This window comes from Nerophis lumbriciformis, linkage group LG32, assembly GCF_033978685.3.
Source record: "Nerophis lumbriciformis linkage group LG32, RoL_Nlum_v2.1, whole genome shotgun sequence".
Taxonomy (NCBI): domain Eukaryota; kingdom Metazoa; phylum Chordata; class Actinopteri; order Syngnathiformes; family Syngnathidae; genus Nerophis; species Nerophis lumbriciformis.
Window position 1 is genome coordinate 4947020 of NC_084579.2, and position 21013 is coordinate 4968032.

At 36.8% G+C, this 21013-nt stretch overlaps 1 protein-coding gene across 1 annotated transcript in view; it reads right to left on the reverse strand.

The window, feature by feature from the left end:
• The window catches only part of grk5 (G protein-coupled receptor kinase 5), a 46942-nt gene extending 27516 nt beyond the window's left edge, over nucleotides 1–19426 (reverse strand). Inside the window, exons 1-3 of the mRNA XM_061927376.2 lie at nucleotides 19196–19426; nucleotides 18829–18918; nucleotides 18649–18761 (exon numbers count right to left, since the gene is read on the reverse strand). Coding sequence (XP_061783360.1) covers nucleotides 18649–18761; nucleotides 18829–18918; nucleotides 19196–19247 — 255 coding nt within the window. The 5' untranslated portion in view covers nucleotides 19248–19426. The remainder of the gene's footprint in view (nucleotides 1–18648; nucleotides 18762–18828; nucleotides 18919–19195) is intronic.
• Between the last annotated feature and the right edge of the window lie 1587 nt (nucleotides 19427–21013).

Here is a 21013-nt window from a genome sequence, read left to right on the forward strand (position 1 = left end):
CATGTAATATATCACTATATCCATGATTAAACATGTTATCACTCCATGAGTGTTGGGTTTCAGCAGCACTTGTGCGCTTTAAACACTTACAAAAAAAAGATTGATAATGTTCCCAGGGCTGGTTTTAAAGATACAGTACATGTCAAATAAAGATTACAATAATAGTAGGTGTAATGCCACCTCCAGGCTTGCTTCTTGTGTTTTGGAAACTCTGCGTTTGTGTGGACATGGCCCTACTCCAGGGGTCGGCAACCTTTACCAGTCAAAGAGCCATTTTGACCAGTTTCACAAATTATAGAAAACAATGGGAGCCGCAAAAATTTTTGGAATTTTAAATGAAATAACACTGCATGCAAAGTATTTTTTTTTTGCTTTGTACTATGTATAAACCAGGGGTCTCAGACACGATGCCCCCACCTTTATATGGAATTTTTAAGCTGACGCGGCACGCAGGTTTTAAATGAACAGCGCGTGTCAACGTCATGCGTATCGTGATGGTACAGCATATAGCACCCACTACAATCAGAGTGCCTGATCAGCCACCTGTTGAATGGGGCTTCCGCTTGCTGACGTAGGAGACAGCAAGGCATACTTGTTCAACAACCACACAGGTTACACTGACGGTGACCATATAAAACAACTTTAACACTCTTACTAATAATGCGCCACACTTTGAACCAAAACCAAACAACATCCGCACCGTAACACAACATAAACACATCAGGACAAATACCCAGAATCCCATGCAGCCCTAACTCTTCCGGGATAATAATAATAATACCTGGGATTTATATAGCGCTTTTCTAAGTACCCAAAGTCGCTTTTACATGTAGAACCCATCATTCATTCACACCTGGTGGTGGTAAGCTACTTTCATAGCCACATCTGCCCTGGGGTAGACTGATGGAAGCGTGGCTGCAATTTGCGCCAACGGCCCCTCCGACCACCACCTATCAGTCATCATTCAATTCACCGGTGTGAGTGGCACCGGGGGAAAAGGGTGAAGTGTCCCGCCCAAGGACACAACGGCAGCGATTTTTGGATGGTAAGATGGATACATTATACACCCCCGCTACCAAATATTAAAAAAAAATAAAAATAAAAAATTTAAAAATATTTTAAAAAATATTTAAAAAAATTAAAAAATGTTTTAAAAAATTTAAAAAATATTTTAATTTTTTTAATTTTTTTTAAAAAACATTAAAAATTTAAAAGAAAATTAAAAAAAAAAAAAATTAATTTTAAAATAAATGTAAAAAAATTTTTAAAAATTAAAAATTTTACAAAATTTAAAAATGTTTACAAAAATTTAAAAAAAATTACAAAAAAAATTAAAACAATTATGTTTTAAGTTAAAACATGATTTTCAACGTAAAAAATGATTTTCAAGGTAAAAAAAAAAAATTTCAAGGTAAAATTTTTTTTCCAAGGTTAAAAATAATGGTTTTGAACATTTTGAATATGAATATGACCCCTGCATGCTTTAATTTGTCAGTGTGTGGCCCTCAATTAACAAAGTTTGGACACCCCTACGTTAATTGACATCTGCTGCCTCCTAGTCAGAGCTCACGCTGCCAACTGCACAAACGCAACAATCCTCAACCTGCAGGTCTTGCTGTGCTCAACTGAACGACATTCTTGTTTCAAGGTTAAAAATGATTTTCAAGGTAAACAAATGATTTTCAAGGTAAAAAAAAATTTTCAAGGTAACATTTTTTTTTCAAGGTTAAAAATGATTTTCAAGGTAAACAAATGATTTTCAAGATAAAAAAATGTTTCAAGGTAACATTTTTTTTTTCAAGGTTAAAAATGATTTTCAAGGTAAACAAATGATTTTCAAGGTAAAAAAAAATTTTCAAGGTAAAATTTTTTTTTCAAGGTTAAAAATGATTTTCAAGGTAAACAAATGATTTTCAATGTAAAACATTTTTTTCAAGGTAAAAAATGATTTTCAAATTTTTTTAATTTTTAAAAAATGTTTTTTATTTTTTTTATTTATTTTTAATTTTTTTATTTATTTTTAATTTTTTTTAATTTGTAAATTTTTTTTAATTTAAAAAAAATTTTTTTTGTTTTTTTTTAAAATTACTTTTTTTATTTTTTAAAACAATTTTAACCAATTTTAAAAAAAAAAAATTTTTTTAAACAATTTTAACAATTAACATTTTTTTTAGGGTTAGGGTTAGGGTTAAGGTTAGGGTTAGGGTTAAGGTTAAGATTAGGGTTAGGGTTAGGGTTAAGATTAGTGTTAGGGTTAGGGTTAAGATTAGGGTTAGGGTTAGGGTTAAGATTAGGGTTAGGGTTAGGGTAATTTTTTTTTTTTAAGTTAAAAGTTTTTAAAAAAAGTTAAAATAAGTTTAAAAAAAAGTTTTAAAAAGTTAAAAAATATTTTAAAATTTTTAAACATTTTAACATATTTTTAAACAATTTTAACAATTAAATTTTTTTTTAGGGTTAGGGTTAAGATTAAGGTTAGGGTTAGGGTTAGGGTTAAGGTTAAGATTAGGGTTAGGGTTAAGTTTAAGGTTAGGGTAAAAAAAATTTTAAAGTTACCAAACCCCGCCCACCTCAACCGACGCACAGAGAGGGGGGGGTTGATGTGTGAGGGAGCAGGCTTGGAGTGGGGGGGGGGGGGGGGGTTTGGTGGTAGCAGGGGTGTATAATATAGCCCGGAAGAGTTAGGGCTGCATGGGATTCTGGGTATTTGTCCTGTTGTGTTCATGTTGTGTTAAGGTGCAGATGTTCTCCCGAAATGTGTTTTGTCATTCTTGTTTGGTTTTGGTTCAAAGTGTGGCGCATTATTAGTAAGAGTGTTAAAGTTGTTTTATATGACCACCGTCAGTGTAACCTGTGTGGCTGTTGACCAAGTATGCCTTGCTGTCACGTACGTGTGCAAGCAAACTACGTATATTGTATAACAAGTGTTGGGCTGGCACGCTGTTAATTCAGATTGTAGAGGGAGCCAAATGTTATACCATCATGGCACGCCCTTATTATAGCTGTAAGAGTAAAAATCGGTGAATATTAATCCCGGGAGTTTTCTGCGAGAGGCACTGAAATCCGGAAGTCTCACGGGAAAATTGGGGGGTTCAGCAAGTAAGCTGCTGAGCCGCATCAGAGTGATCAAAGAGCCGCGGGTTGCCGACCCCCGAACTATACAAAGTATTTCAATGGTTGCAATCTGTGCTTTTGCATAATATACTAGTTACTTGCTAATCTAATTAGTTACTATGGTAATCTAATTAGTTACTATGGTAATCTAAGTCACAGCAGCTCGGACGAGGCACCAAGCAGTGTGGGTGGGGAGCGTTTCCACAGAGTGTTTCCAGAGCGAGCCTGAAAATGTGGGTGTCAGAGATTTTTACAACAAAGTTCTAAAGTTTAGTGATTTATCAGATTGTTGGTGGGATTTTTTTTTTACCTTTCACGTTCATATTTTGCTGTTTGTTGCATTTTTGTTGCGTTTCGCTCGATTGCATATGTGGATGGAGAGGGGGTGTGACGTTCATATGTTAATATTCAGTGTTTTATGCTTCGTAGTTAATATTGTAAATCCCACATTCTTTATTTCCATGTACATTCTGGGTGTCTCGTTCAGTAAAAAAAATGTAAAATTCCATTGTGTTTTTTAAGGCGGTCTGTCATGACGTTATTGTGAGGTGTTGTATGTGTTCCTAAAAATAGATATACCGGCCCAGACACATTTTTTTCCTCTAAATTTGTCCCCCCGAGTCAAAATAATTGCCCAGGCCTGGAGTAAATGGAGCTGGGTGTGACCGCGAGTGACTAAAAAAATGTACTGCTGTTAAAAACAACGTACACTTCACTGCACATGTAATATATCACTATATCCATGATTAAACATGTTATCACTACATGAGTGTTGGGTTTCAGCAGCACTTGTGTGCTTTAAACACTTGCAAAAAAAAGATTGATAATGTTCCCAGGGCTGGTTTTAAAGATACAGTACATGTCAAATAAAGATTACAATAATAGTAGGTGTAATTCCACCTCCAGGCTTGCTTCTTGTGTTTTGGAAACTCTGCGTTTGTGTGGACATGGCCCTACTCCAGGGGTCGGCAACCTTTACCAGTCAAAGAGCCATTATGACCAGTTTCACAAATTATAGAAAACAATGGGAGCCGCAAAAATTTTTGGAATTTTAAATGAAATAACACTGCATGCAAAGTTTTTTTTTTTTGCTTTGTACTATGTATAAACCAGGGGTCTCAGACACGCTGCCCCCACCTTTATATGGAATTTTTAAGCTGACGCGGCACGCGGGTTTTAAATGAACAACGCGTGTCAGCGTCATGCGTATCGTGATGGTACAGCATATAGCGCCCACTACAATCTGTTGAATGGGGCTTCCGCTTGCTGACGTAGGTGACAGCAAGGCATACTTGTTCAACAACCACACAGGTTACACTGACGGTGGCAGTATAAAAAAAACTTTAACACTCTTACTAATAATGCGCCACACTTTGAACCAAAACCAAACAAGAATGACAAACACATTTCGGGAGAACATCCGCACCGTAACACAACATAAACACAACAGGACAAATACCCAGAATCCCATGCAGCCCCAACTCTTCCGGGATAATAATAATAATACCTGGGATTTATATAGCGCTTTTCTAAGTACCCAAAGTCGCTTTTACATGTAGAACCCATCATTCATTCACACCTGGTAGTGGTAAGCTACTTTCATAGCCACAGCTGCCCTGGGGTAGACTGACGGAAGCGTGGCTGCAATTTGCGCCAACGGCCCCTCCGACCACCACCTATCAGTCATCATTCAATTCACCGGTGTGAGTGGCACCGGGGGCAAAGGGTGAAGTGTCCCGCCCAAGGACACAACGGCAGCGATTTTTGGATGGTAAGATGGATACATTATACACCCCCGCTACCAAATATTAAAAAAAAAAAAAAAAAAAAAAATTTAAAAATGTTTTAAAAAATATTTAAAAATATTTTAATTTTTTTAATTTTTTTTAAAAAACATTAAAAATTTAAAATAAAATAAAAAATAAAAATAAAAAAAAATAATTTTAAAATTAATTTAAAATTTAAAAAAAAAATTACAAATTTTACAAAATTTAAAAATGTTTACAAAAATTTTAAAAAAATTACAAAAAAAATTAAAAATTAAAACAATTATGTTTTAAGTTAAAACATGATTTTCAACGTAAAAAATGATTTTCAAGGTAAAAAAAAAATTTCAAGGTAAAATTTTTTTTTCAAGGTTAAAAATAATGGTTTTGAACATTTTGAATATGAATATGACCCCTGCATGCTTTAATTTGTCAGTGTGTGGCCCTCAATTAACAAAGTTTGGACACCCCTACGTTAATTGACATCTGCTGCCTCCTTCTAGTCAGAGCTCACGCTGCCAACTGCACAAACGCAACAATCCTCAACCTGCAGGTCTTGCTGTGCTCAACTGAACGACATTCTTGTTTCAAGGTTAAAAATGATTTTCAAGGTAAACAAATGATTTTCAAGGTAAAAAAAAATTTTCAAGGTAACATTTTTTTTTCAAGGTTAAAAATGATTTTCAAGGTAAACAAATGATTTTCAAGATAAAAAAATGTTTCAAGGTAACATTTTTTTTTTCAAGGTTAAAAATGATTTTCAAGGTAAACAAATGATTTTCAAGGTAAAAAAAAATTTCAAGGTAAAATTTTTTTTTCAAGGTTAAAAATGATTTTCAAGGTAAACAAATGATTTTCAAGGTAAAACATTTTTTTCAAGGTAAAAAATGATTTTCAAATTTTTTAAATTTTTTTAAAAAATTTTTAATTTTTTTTAAATTTTTTTATTTATTTTTAATTTTTTTTAATTTGTAATTTAAAAAAAAAAAATTTAATTAAAAAAATTTTTTTTTTTTTTTTTTAAATTACTTTTTTTTATTTTTTTAAACAATTTTAACCAATTTAAAAAAAAAATTGTTTTAAACAATTTTAACAATTAACATTTTTTTTAGGGTTAGGGTTAAGATTAGGGTTAGGGTTAGGGTTAAGGTTAAGATTAGGGTTAGGGTTAAGATTAGTGTTAGGGTTAGGGTTAAGGTTAAGATTAGGGTTAGGGTTAGGTTAATTTTTTTTTTTAAGTTAAAAAAAGTTTAAAAAAAAGTTAAAATAAGTTTAAAAAGTTAAAAAAAAGTTTTAAAAAGTTAAAAAATATTTTAACATTTTTAAACATTTTAACATATTTTTAAACAATATTAACAATTAAATTTTTTTTTAGGGTTAGGGTTAAGATTAAGGTTAGGGTTAGGGTTAGGGTTAAGGTTAAGATTAGGGTTAGGGTTAGGGTTAAGTTTAAGGTTAGGGTAAAAAAAAATTTAAAGTTACCAAACCCCGCCCACCTCAACCGACGCACAGAGAGGGGGGGGTTGATGTGTGAGGGAGCAGGCTTGGAGTGGGGTGGGGTTTTGGTGGTAGCAGGGGTGTATAATATAGCCCGGAAGAGTTAGGGCTGCATGGGATTCTGGGTGTTTGTTCTGTTGTGTTTATGTTGTGTTAAGGTGCAGATGTTCTCCCGAAATGTGTTTGTCATTCTTGTTTGGTTTTGGTTCAAAGTGTGGCGCATTATTAGTAAGAGTGTTAAAGTTGTTTTATATGACCACCGTCAGTGTAACCTGTGTGGCTGTTGACCAAGTATGCCTTGCTGTCAAGCAGACGATGTATATTGTATAACAAGTGTCGGGGTGGCACGCTGTTAATTCAGATTGTAGAGGGAGCCAAATGTTGTGTCATCATGGCACGCCCTTATTATAGCTGTAAGGGTGAAAATCGGTGAATATTAATCCCGGGAGTTTTCTGCGAGAGGCACTGAAATCCGGAAGTCTCACGGGAAAATTGGGGGGTTCGGCAAGTAAGCTGCTGAGCCGCATCAGACTGATCAAAGAGCCGCATGCCGACCCCCGAACTATACAAAGTATTTCAATGGTTGCAATCTGTGCTTTTGCATAATATACTAGTTACTTGCTAATCTAATTAGTTACTATGGTAATCTAATTAGTTACTATGGTAATCTAAGTCACAGCAGCTCGGACGAGGCACCAAGCAGTGTGGGTAGGGAGCGTTTCCACAGAGTGCTTCCAGAGCGAGCCTGAAAATGTGGGTGTCAGAGATTTTTACAACAAAGTTCTAAAGTTTAGTGATTTATCAGATTGTAGGTGGGATTTTTTTTTTTACCCTTCGCGTTCATATTTCGCTGTTTGTTGCATTTTTGTTGCGTTTCGCTCGATTGCAAAATATGTGGATGGAGAGGGGGTGTGACGTTCATATGTTGTCAATATTCAGTGTTTTATGCTTCGTAGTTAATGTTGTAAATCCCACATTCTTTATTTCCATGTACATTCTGGGTGTCTCGTTCAGTTAAAAAAATGTAAAATTCCATTGTGTTTTTTAAGGCGGTCTGTCATAACGTTATTGTGAGGTGTTGTATGTGTTCCTAAAAATAGATATACTGGCCCAGACACATTTTTTTCCTCAAAATTTGTCCCCCCGAGTCAAAATAATTGCCCAGGCCTGGTGTAAATGGAGCTGGGTGTGACCGCGAGTGACTAAAAAAATGTACTGCTGTTAAAAACAACGTACACTTCACTGCACATGTAATATATCACTATATCCATGATTAAACATGTTATCACTCCATGAGTGTTGGGTTTCAGCAGCACTTGTGCGCTTTAAACACTTACAAAAAAAAGATTGATAATGTTCCCAGGGCTGGTTTTAAAGATACAGTGCATGTCAAATAAAGATTACAATAATAGTAGGTGTAATGCCACCTCCAGGCTTGCTTCTTGTGTTTTGGAAACTCTGCGTTTGTGTGGACATGGCCCTACTCCAGGGGTCGGCAACCTTTACCAGTCAAAGAGCCATTTTGACTAGTTTCACAAATTATAGAAAACAATGGGAGCCGCAAAAAATGTTGGAATTTTAAATGAAATAACACTGCATAATAAGTTTTTTTTTTGCTTTGTACTATGTATAAACCAGGGGTCTCAGACACGCTGCCCCCACCTTTATATGGAATTTTTAAGCTGACGCGGCACGCGGGTTTTAAATGAACAGCGCGTGTCAGCGTCATGCGTATCGTGATGTTACAGCATATAGCGCCCACTACAATCAGGGTGCCTGATCAGCCACCTGTTGAATGGGGCTTCCGCTTGCTGACGTAGGAGACAGCAAGGCATACTTGTTCAACAACCACACAGGTTACACTGACGGTGACCATATAAAACAACTTTAACACTCTTACTAATAATGCGCCACACTTTGAACCAAAACCAAACAAGAATGACAAACACATTTCGGGAGAACATCCGCACCGTAACACAACATAAACACAACAGGACAAATACCCAGAAACCCATGCAGCCCTAACTCTTCCGGGATAATAATAATAATACCTGGGATTTATATAGCGCTTTTCTAAGTACCCAAAGTCGCTTTTACATGTAGAACCCATCATTCATTCACACCTGGTGGTGGTAAGCTACTTTCATAGCCACAGCTGCCCTGGGGTAGACTGACGGAAGCGTGGCTGCAATTTGCGCCAACGGCCCCTCCGACCACCACCTATCAGTCATCATTCAATTCACCGGTGTGAGTGGCACCGGGGGCAAAGGGTGAAGTGTCCCGCCCAAGGACACAACGGCAGCGATTTTTGGATGGTAAGATGGATACATTATACACCCCCGCTACCAAATATTAAAAAAATATATATATTTTAAAAAATATTAAAAAAAATTAAAAAATGTTTTAAAAAATTTAAAAAATATTTAACATTTTTTAATTTTTTTTAAAAAACATTACAAATTTAAAAGAAAATTAAAAAAAAAAAAATTAATTTTAAAATAAATTAAAAAAAATTTAAAAAAATTAAAAATTTTACAAAATTTAAAAATGTTTACAAAAATTTAAAAAAAATTACAAAAAAAATTACAAATTAAAACAATTATGTTTTAAGTTAAAACATGATTTTCAACGTAAAAAATGATTTTCAAGGTAAAAAAGAAATTTCAAGGTAAAATTTTTTTTTCAAGGTTAAAAATAATGGTTTTGAACATTTTGAATATGAATATGACCCCTGCATGCTTTAATTTGTCAGTGTGTGGCCCTCAATTAACAAAGTTTGGACACCCCTACGTTAATTGACATCTGCTGCCTCCTAGTCAGAGCTCACGCTGCCAACTGCACAAACGCAACAATCCTCAACCTGCAGGTCTTGCTGTGCTCAACTGAACGACATTCTTGTTTCAAGGTTAAAAATGATTTTCAAGGTAAAAAAAAATTTTCAAGGTAACATTTTTTTTTCAAGGTTAAAAATGATTTTCAAGGTAAACAAATGATTTTCAAGATAAAAAAATGTTTCAAGGTAACATTTTTTTTTTCAAGGTTAAAAATGATTTTCAAGGTAAACAAATGATTTTCAAGGTAAAAAAAAATTTTCAAGGTAAAATTTTTTTTTCAAGGTTAAAAATGATTTTCAAGGTAAACAAATGATTTTCAAGGTAAAACATTTTTTTCAAGGTAAAAAATGATTTTCTAATTTTTTTAATTTTTTAAAAATGTTTTAAATTTTTTTTTTTTTTTTTTTTTTTTTTTTTTTTTTTTTTTTTTTTAATTTGTAAATTTTTTTTAATTAAAAAAAAAATATATTTTTTTTTTAAATTACTTTTTTTTATTTTTTAAAACAATTTTAACCAATTTAAAAAAAAAAAAATTTTTTAAACAATTTTAACAATTAACATTTTTTTTAGGGTTAGGGTTAGGGTTAAGATTAGGGTTAGGGTTAGGGTTAAGGTTAAGATTAGGGTTAGGGTTAGGGTTAAGATTAGTGTTAGGGTTAGGGTTAAGGTTAAGATTAGGGTTAGGGTTAGGGTTAAGATTAGGGTTAGGGTTAGGGTAATTTTTTTTTTTTAAGTTAAAAAAAGTTTTAAAATAAGTTTAAAAAGTTTTAAAAAAGTTATAAAATATTTTAACATTTTTAAACATTTTAACATATTTTTAAACAATTTTAACAATTAAATTTTTTTTTAGGGTTAGGGTTAGGGTTAAGATTAAGGTTAGGGTTAGGGTTAAGGTTAAGATTAGGGTTAGGGTTAGGGTTAAGTTTAAGGTTAGGGTAAAAAAAAAAGTAAAGTTACCAAACCCCGCCCACCTCAACCGACGCACAGAGAGGGGGGGGTTGATGTGTGAGGGAGCAGGCTTGGAGTGGGGGGGGGGGGGGTTTGGTGGTAGCAGGGGTGTATAATATAGCCCGGAAGAGTTAGGGCTGCATGGGATTCTGGGTGTTTGTTCTGTTGTGTTTATGTTGTGTTAAGGTGCAGATGTTCTCCCGAAATGTGTTTGTCATTCTTGTTTGGTTTTGGTTCAAAGTGTGGCGCATTATTAGTAAGAGTGTTAAAGTTGTTTTATATGACCACCGTCAGTGTAACCTGTGTGGCTGTTGACCAAGTATGCCTTGCTGTCACGTACGTGTGCAAGCAGACTACGTATATTGTATAACAAGTGTTGGGCTGGCACGCTGTTAATACAGATTGTAGAGGGAGCCAAATGTTATACCATCATGGCACGCCCTTATTATAGCTGTAAGGGTGAAAATCGGTGAATATTAATCCCGGGAGTTTTCTGCGAGAGGCACTGAAATCCGGAAGTCTCACGGGAAAATTGGGGGGTTCAGCAAGTAAGCTGCTGAGCCGCATCAGAGTGATCAAAGAGCCGCATGCCGACCCCTGAACTATACAAAGTATTTCAATGGTTGCAATCTGTGCTTTTGCATAATATACTAGTTACTTGCTAATCTAATTAGTTACTATGGTAATCTAATTAGTTACTATGGTAATCTAAGTCACAGCAGCTCAGACGAGGCACCAAGCAGTGTGGGTGGGGAGCGTTTCCACAGAGTGTTTCCAGAGCGAGCCTGAAAATGTGGGTGTCAGAGATTTTTACAACAAAGTTCTAAAGTTTAGTGATTTAGGTGGGATTTTTTTTTACCCTTCGTGTTTATGTTTTGCTGTTTGTTGCATTTTTGTTGCGTTTCGCTCGATTGCAAAATATGTGGATGGAGAGGGGGTGTGACGTTCATATGTTGTCAATATTCAGTGTTTTATGCTTCGTAGTTAATATTGTAAATCCCACATTCTTTATTTCCATGTACATTCTGGGTGTCTCATTCAGTAAAAAAGTGTAAAATTCCATTGTGTTTTTTTAAAACGGTCTGTCTTAACGTTATTGTGAGGTGTTGTATGTGTTCCTAAAAATAGATATACCGGCCCAGACACATTTTTTTCCTCAAAATTTGTCCCCCCGAGTCAAAATAATTGCCCAGGCCTGGTGTAAATGGAGCTGGGTGTGACCGCGAGTGACTAAAAAAATGTACTGCTGTTAAAAACAACGTACACTTCACTGCACATGTAATATATCACTATATCCATGATTAAACATGTTATCACTCCATGAGTGTTGGGTTTCAGCAGAACATGTGTGCTTTAAACACTTACAAAAAAAAGATTGATAATGTTCCCAGGGCTGGTTTTAAAGATACAGTACATGTCAAATAAAGATTACAATAATAGTAGGTGTAATGCCACCTCCAGGCTTGCTTCTTGTGTTTTGGAAACTCTGCGTTTGTGTGGACATGGCCCTACTCCAGGGGTCGGCAACCTTTACCAGTCAAAGAGCCATTTTGACCAGTTTCACAAATTATAGAAAACAATGGGAGCCGCAAAAAATTTTGGAATTTTAAATGAAATAACACTGCATGCAAAGTTTTTTTTGCTTTGTACTATGTATAAACCAGGGGTCTCAGACACGCTGCCCCCACCTTTATATGGAATTTTTAAGCTGACGCGGCACGCGGGTTTTAAATGAACAGCGCGTGTCAGCGTCATGCATATCGTGATGGTACAGCATATAGCGCCCACTACAATCAGGGTGCCTAATCAGCCACCTGTTGAATGGGGCTTCTGCTTGCTCACGTAGGAGACAGCAAGGCATACTTGTTCAACAACCACACAGGTTACACTGACGGTGACCATATAAAACAACTTTAACACTCTTACTAATAATGCGCCACACTGTGAACCCACACCAAACAAGAATGACAAACACATTTCGGGAGAACATCCGCACCGTAACACAACATAAACACATCAGGACAAATACCCAGAATCCCATGCAGCCCCAACTCTTCCGGGATAATAATAATAATACCTGGGATTTATATAGCGCTTTTCTAAGTACCCAAAGTCGCTTTTACATGTAGAACCCATCATTCATTCACACCTGGTAGTGGTAAGCTACTTTCATAGCCACAGCTGCCCTGGGGTAGACTGACGGAAGCGTGGCTGCAATTTGCGCCAACGGCCCCTCCGACCACCACCTATCAGTCATCATTCAATTCACCGGTGTGAGTGGCACCGGGGGCAAAGGGTGAAGTGTCCCGGCCAAGGACACAACGGCAGCGATTTTTGGATGGTAAGATGGATACATTATACACCCCCGCTACCAAATATTAAAAAAAAATAAAAATAAAAAATTTAAAAATATTAAAAAAAATTAAAAAATGTTTTAAAAATTTTTTAAATTTTTTAAATTTTTTTAATTTGTTTTAAAAAACATTAAAAATTTAAAAGAAAATTAAAAAAAAAAAAAATTTAATTTTAAAATAAATTTAAAAATTTTTTAAAAAATTAAAAATTTTACAAAATTTAAAAATATTTAAAAAAATTTAAAAAAAATTAAAAAAAAATTAAAACAATTATGTTTTAAGTTAAAACATGATTTTCAACGTAAAAAATGATTTTCAAGGTAAAAAAAAAAAAATTCAAGGTAAAAATTTTTTTTCAAGGTTAAAAATAATGGTTTTGAACATTTTGAATATGAATATGACCCCTGCATGCTTTAATTTGTCAGTGTGTGGCCCTCAATTAACAAAGTTTGGACACCCCTACGTTAATTGACATCTGCTGCCTCCTAGTCAGAGCTCACGCTGCCAACTGCACAAACGCAACAATCCTCAACCTGCAGGTCTTGCTGTGCTCAACTGAACGACATTCTTGTTTCAAGGTTAAAAATGATTTTCAAGGTAAACAAATGATTTTCAAGGTAAAAAAAAAATTTCAAGGTAACATTTTTTTTTCAAGGTTAAAAATGATTTTCAAGGTAAACAAACGATTTTCAAGATAAAAAAATGTTTCAAGGTAACATTTTTTTTTTCAAGGTTAAAAATGATTTTCAAGGTAAACAAATGATTTTCAAGGTAAAAAAAAATTTTCAAGGTAAAATTTTTTTTCAAGGTTGAAAATGATTTTCAAGGTAAACAAATGATTTTCAAGGTAAAACATTTTTTTCAAATTTTTTTAATTTTTTAAAAATGTTTTTAATTTTTTTAATTTTTTTTTAATTTTTTTATTTATTTTTAATTTTTTTTAATTTGTAAATTTTTTTTAATTTAAAAAAAAAAAAAATTATTTTTTTTTTAAATTACTTTTTTTTATTTTTTAAAACAATTTTAACCAATTTTTAGAAAAAAAAATTTTTTTAAACAATTTTAACAATTAACATTTTTTTTAGGGTTAGGGTTAGGGTTAAGATTAGGGTTAGGGTTAGGGTTAAGGTTAAGATTAGGGTTAGGGTTAGGGTTAAGATTAGTGTTAGGGTTAGGGTTAAGGTTAAGATTAGGGTTAGGGTTAGGGTTAGGGTAAAAAAAATTTTTAAGTTAAAAAAAGTTTTAAAAAAAGTTAAAATAAGTTTAAAAAGTTAAAAAAAAGTTTTAAAAAGTTAAAAAATATTTTAACATTTTTAAACATTTTAACATATTTTTAAACAATTTTAACAATTAAATTTTTTTTTAGGGTTAGGGTTAAGATTAAGGTTAGGGTTAGGGTTAGGGTTAGGGTTAAGGTTAAGATTAGGGTTAGGGTTAGGGTTAAGTTTAAGGTTAGGGTAAAAAAAAATTTAAAGTTACCAAACCCCGCCCACCTCAACCGACGCACAGAGAGGGGGGGTTGATGTGTGAGGGAGCAGGCTTGGAGTGTGGGGGGGGGGGTTTGGTGGTAGCAGGGGTGTATAATATAGCCCGGAAGAGTTAGGGCTGCATGGGATTCTGGGTGTTTGTTCTGTTGTGTTTATGTTGTGTTAAGGTGCAGATGTTCTCCCGAAATGTGTTTGTCATTCTTGTTTGGTTTTGGTTCAAAGTGTGGCGCATTATTAGTAAGAGTGTTAAAGTTGTTTTATATGACCACCGTCAGTGTAACCTGTGTGGCTGTTGAGCAAGTATGCCTTGCTGTCAAGCAGACGATGTATATTGTATAACAAGTGTTGGGCTGGCACGCTGTTAATACAGATTGTAGAGGGAGCCAAATGTTGTACCATCACGGCACGCCCTTATTATAGCTGTAAGGGTGAAAATCGGTGAATATTAATCCTGGGAGTTTTCTGCGAGAGGCACTGAAATCCGTAAGTCTCACGGGAAAATTGGGGGGTTCAGCAAGTGAGCTGCTGAGCCGCATCAGAGTGATCAAAGAGCCGCATGCGGCTCCGGAGCCGCGGGTTGCCGACCCCTGCCCTACTCTAACCTCCTTAAATATTGTTGTTACATGATATCATAAACATCCAGCGCAGGCGTGTCAAACTCGTTTTCATTGAGGGCCACATCCCAGTTATGGTTGCCCTCAGAGGGCCAGATACGGCCCGCCAGCGTCCAAAATCCGTCCCGCAGGAAGTCCCGAGTTTAAATAAAAAAATATTATTTTTGGACATCTGTCCTTTCTAATCCATTTTCTACCGCTTGTTACTCTCTGTCTCCTCGCCGCTCATGCAGAACATTTTTTTTTTGTGATAGACTGATTGGAGCACATACTTGTTTGTCACAAAAAAAAAACATCCATGTAGTTTGGTTATTTTATGAATTTATTATGAGTCTACTGAAAATGTGAGCAAAAATCTGCTGGTTCAAAAGTATACATTGTTGCGTTTCGGACCAGTTGGGAATTCAAGTCACAAGTCGCTCCCAAGCTCTTTACGACACTTAAAGCTGAGTTGAAAAACCACCAGAGACAGAATAGGTATTTTGTAATATATTTGCAAAGCTTTGCAGATATACATTCAGACCAGTCCAGCATAGAACATTCAAATGCGCCCCTAAGATCGTCTGCCCCCCGAAACACCCTCTCCCCTCTTAAGTCCCTGGCAGTCCTGTGTCTCTAGCCAAAACAAATGTCCATTATCTCTCTCTCTCTCTAACATTCCTCATTCAAGGTTAAGCACACAGTTTTGCAGACAACCAAAAGACCACAATTGGAAGAAAAACACTAGCTGTTTTGTAATATGATTATGAAATAAAAAGAAGTAACACTTAAATTCGGATATATGTAAATATCTGCCTCCGGTAACATACAGCAACATGATCAATTTTGGTGATGTAGAAAAGTTACAATCAAATCAAATGAGCTTCATTTCCTCTTAACTTCATGTGAGTCATTATGATTGACAACACCTGTTGACTTCTCTGAGCCCATTTATACAGGGCTCATGTGATGCAGTCATTAGACTCGGTTACAAAACGCGACAATGGGAAAGTCAAAGGAACTCAGCACAGATCTGAAAAAACGAATCATTGACTTAAACAAGTCAGGAAAGTCACTTGGAGCCATTTCAAAGCAGCTTAAGGTCCCAAGAGCAACTGTGCAGACGATTGCTCGTAAGTTTTAAGTGCATGGCACAGTTTTGTCACTGCCACGATCAGAAAGAAAACACAGGCTATCACCTGCTGCTTGGAGAAAAATTGGTCAGAATAATCAAGAGTCCACCGAGAACCACCAAAATTCAGGTCTGCAATGAATTGGAAGCTGATAGAACACAGGTGTCAGTGTCCACAGTCAAGCCTGTTTTGCATCACCATAGACTGAGAGGCTACCATGCAAGAACTATTATGCTAGATCCATACCATACCATACCAACTTTATTTATTTTATTTAGATCCACTCAACGTCCATTGCACCGGTCGCCCGGTCTCCACATCTGCGGTCCCCTCCATGGTTTCTCATTGTCATCCCATTGGGTTGAGTTTTTTCTTGCCCTGATCTGAGCCGAGGATGTCATTGTGGCTTGTGCAGCCCTTTGAGACACTCGTGATTTAGGGCTATAAGTAAACATTGATTGATTGATTGCTCCAGAAGCGACACCTTAAAGCCTTAAAGTTTGCTGCTGATCACATGGACAAAGATAAGACCTTCTGGAGGAAAGTTCTGTGGTCAGATGAAACAAAAATGGAGCTGTTTGGCCACAATACCCAGCAATATGTTTGGAGGAGAAAAGGTGAGGCCTTTAATCCCAGGAACACCATGCATACCGTCAATCATGGTGGTGGTAGTATTATGCTCTGGGCTTGTTTTGCTGCCAATGGAACTGCTTCTTTACAGAGGGTAAATGGGACAATGAAAAATGAGGATTACCTCCAAATTCTTCAGGACAAGCTAAAATCATCAGCCCGGAGGTTGGGTCTTGGGCGCAGTTGGGTGTTACAACAGGACAATGACCCCAAACACACCTCAAAAGTGGTAAAGGAATGGCTAAATCAGGCTAGAATGAAGGTTTTAGAATGGCCTGACTTAAACGTGTGGACAATGCTGAAGAAACAAGTCCATGTCGGAAAAGCAACAAATTTAGCTGAACTGCACCAGTTTTGTCAAGAGGAGTGGTCAACAATTCCAGCAGAAGCTTGTGGATGGCTACCAAAAGCACCTTATTGCAGTGAAACTTGCCAATGGACATGTAAGCAAATATTAACATTTCTGTATGTATACTTTTGACCCAGCACATTTTCAGTAGAGCCATAATAAATTCATAAAAGAAGCAAACTTCATGAATGTTTTTTGTGAGCAACAAGTATGTGCTCCGATCACTACATCACAAAAACATAAGAAATGATTGGAAACTCAAGACAGCCATGACATGATGTTCTTTACAAGTGTATGTACACTTTTGACCATGACTGTATGTATACATATATACAGGTAAAAGCCAGTAAATTAGAATATTTTGAAAAACTTGATTTATTTCAGTAATTGCATTCAAAAGGTGTAACTTGTACATTATATTTATTCATTGCACACAGACTGATGCATTCAAATGTTTATTTCATTTAATTTTGATGATTTGAAGTGGCAACAAATGAAAATCCAAAATTCCGTGTGTCACAAAATTAGAATATTACTTAAGGCTAATACAAAAAAGGGATTTTTAGAAATGTTGGCCAACTGAAAAGTATGAAAATGAAAAATATGAGCATGTACAATACTCAATACTTGGTTGGAGCTCCTTTTGCCTCAATTACTGCGTTAATGCGGCGTGGCATGGAGTCCATGACTTTCTGGCACTGCTCAGGTGTTATGAGAGCCCAGGTTGCTCTGATAGTGGCCTTCAACTCTTCTGCGTTTTTGGGTCTGGCATTCTGCATCTTCCTTTTCACAATACCCCACGGATTTTCTATGGGGCTAAGGTCAGGGGAGTTGGCGGGCCAATTTAGAACAGAAATACCATGCATGGTCCGTAAACCAGGCACGGGTAGATTTTGCGCTGTGTGGAGGCGCCAAGTCCTGTTGGAACTTGAAATCTCCATCTCCATAGAGCAGGTCAGCAGCAGGAAGCATGAAGTGCTCTAAAACTTGCTGGTAGACGGCTGCGTTGACCCTGGATCTCAGGAAACAGAGTGGACCGACACCAGCAGATGACATGGCACCCCAAACCATCACCCAACCATGCAAATGTTGCATTTCCTTTGGAAATCGAGATCCCAGAGTCTGGAGGAAGACAGGAGAGGCACAGGATCCACGTTGCCTGAAGTCTAGTGTAAAGTTTCCACCATCAGTGATGGTTTGGGGTCATTACGCCCCCCCCCCCCCCCCCATCCCCCTCCCCCCGCACGGTGCGCCCCCTCCCTTCACGTATCATGACTCTTTTTGGACGTCACCACATCAAAAAATCAACACAAGATGTCAAAACGGCCAAAACTGTCAGGTGCCCAGGGAAGAACAAAGAGAAAAGAAGAGGAGGAGAAACGAGAAAAGACAGAGGTAGCAGGTAGGTAACGTTAGCCTACATGAAATTACTTGTCTGTTACAGAATGTGATAGCAACCTGGCTTTTTAGCATTAAGCTAATGTTACATGATTCGGCAATTGCTAATCAATAAATAGCTAGTTCTGTTTTAACGTCGGGTTAATATTGTGGAGGGGGCTAAATTGTTATGGAAAATAATAATGTAACGTTAGGTAATTACAGTACTCCCACCTTACATTCCTCAGGGACATTTGTATTAGATCTTTTAAGCAGGTGTTTTTTGTTTACATTGTTATTGCCTTCTGGTTAGCTAATGTTTGCCCTGCAGGTAATAGTCACTTTTCCACCCCTTTATATATTAGGTATAGTTGTAAGTAAAAAAAAAAAAAAAAGGTCAGAGCTATTGGGTTTCTTGTGAGTTTATACACTTCACTGCCGATGTGGGGGGGCGCCACCTAAAATCTTGCCTAGGGCGCCAGATTGGTTAGGGCCGGGCCTGTATGTGACTTTCCCCCTGCACTTTCTTGCTAAAAAGGTTGTGTTGGGTGTCGTGTGTGGTCCAGTACCAGCTCATGGTGGAAGGCCACGTGGTTCTGGAGCTCCACCCGCGTCTGACAGAAGAGCTCGAAGAGTTTCCTACCGATGGGCTGCTCCACGCACAGGTCGGTGTAGTCCCGCTCTGACAGGACCAAAAGTGACATGTGACGTTAGCCTCGGTGTGGCGCACATTTGCCACTCAAACGTACCCATGTTGGCAGCCAAGTCGCGGCAGAAGCTGATGTTGGGGAAGCAGAACTTCTCCCGCCACTTGTTGCTCCGTCCATTATCGCGGCCTCCTGTGCATGCGCGCACACACACACACACAAACACACACACCCGTCACCGTGTGTAAATGTACTATTAATAGCCGTGTGTGAGCAGGTGAGCCAGTGGGACCACATTACTGTGATGTCATGTCTGACATTTAAGCAAGCAGCACACACATGTTCATTTCTAACACACTTTTTATGCATCACTGACATTGTGAGGACCATGCAAATAAAAAAACACACATTAAAAAAAATAGAATCAAAATCATTTATAATAGTAAAAACATCATTTAATGAGTCTTACCTTCCCAGGCTTTCACTAGCTCCACATTCTCCAGAAAGTTGACAACATCCATGCCTCCGTGGATGTGTGTGTGTGTGTGTGTGCGTGGGAGACACTTCACTAAAAGCGCACCGGCTTATGCAAATAGTCAAAACACCTCCACTTGAGGGGGCGGGGTCTAGTTAAGCCACGCCCACATGCTCGCCACCGAAAACCCAATGCATTGTTCGTTTCTTACCCCGATCTTATCTTCGCTCGAATACCGGACGTGCATGTCGGACCCAAATATAAACACGTTTGCGTCATTCACGTACCAAATCCATGCCATTGCCTGATTATGATCGTCAAACACGTTTAAGTGACACGCGGTAATTTACGCAACAATTGCTGGGGGGGGGGGGGGGGACAACAAAAAAAACCACAAGTCTATTCTTGAATACGATTGGACCACACCCTAATTGACACACTTTCTTGGGAATTTCTGTTACAGTCAGAATAGAACAAATCCTACGCACGACAATGAAAAAGACAATTGAAAAAAAAACATATCCTCCTTGATTGTTTTCTTTTTTATTCTGCACAGCAGAGCAAGCACACTAATTTAATACCTGTAATATTTATAATCGTATTACTTTTGTATAGTAATAAATACTAGCATACTGTATAATATAAATGAACACGTCTTGTAGTGAATACCAACTGCAGCCACTCCTTTGTGCCACCAGGGGGCAGTAGACTTGACGTGGTTACACCCAGAGGTGGGTAGAGTAGCCAGAAATTGTACTCAAGTAAGAGTACTGTTACTTTAGAGATTTATTACTAAAGTAAAAGTAAGGAGTAGTCACCCAAATATTTACTTGAGTAAAAGTAAAAAGTATGTTGTGAAAAAACTACTCAAGTACTGAGTAACTGATGAGTAACATACACACTCATATCATATATATATATATATATATACACATGCATACATATACATTGATATACACAGTATATAATTTATAAGTATTTATTTTGCTGTTTTTGTTTACATGTTAAAGGTGTTTTAATGAATATACATGCATGTTTAACATATAGATTCCTTTCTTTCATGAAGACAAGAATATAAGTTGGTGTATTACCTGATTCTGATGACTTGCGTTGATTGTAATCAGACAGTAGTGTTGATAACGTCCACGTTTTCAAATGGAGGAGAAGAAAAGTTCCTCCTTTCTGTCTAATACCACATGAAAGTGGTTGGTTTTTGGCATCTTATTTGTCCAGCTTCCATATTCGTTTTTATACACTTTACAAGAAATATATTGGCGTCAAACTCCGTAGCTTGCTAGCTTGTTTACGCTGGCTTTCGGAGACTCTTGTTTTGAAAGCGCAGGCGCGATGGAGTGGCACTTTTATTGTGAAGACAGGAACGTCCTCATGTGCGGTCAGTCTTGAGGCTTTTGACGGTACGGTTGAAATAAAACAAGTATCTTTTTTCCTTCACACTTTTGATTGATTGGAACTTTTATGATTAGATTGCACAGTACAGTACATATTCCGTACAATTGACCACTAAATGGTAACACCCCAATACGTTTTTCAACTTGTTTAAGTCAGGTCATGTGACCACCTGGCTCTGTTTGATTGGTCCAACGTCCCCAGTGACTGCATCTGATTGGTGGAACGAAGTGAAACGTCACCAGTAAGGCAGGCACTTTGAAGGTCTGTCTGACAGACCAAAACAAACAAAGCGTGCATTAACAGATCGATCAAAATTAGTAGCGAGTAGCGAGCTGAATGTAGATAAAAGTAGCGGAGTAAAAGTAGCGTTCCTTCTCTATAAATATACTTAAGTAAAAGTAA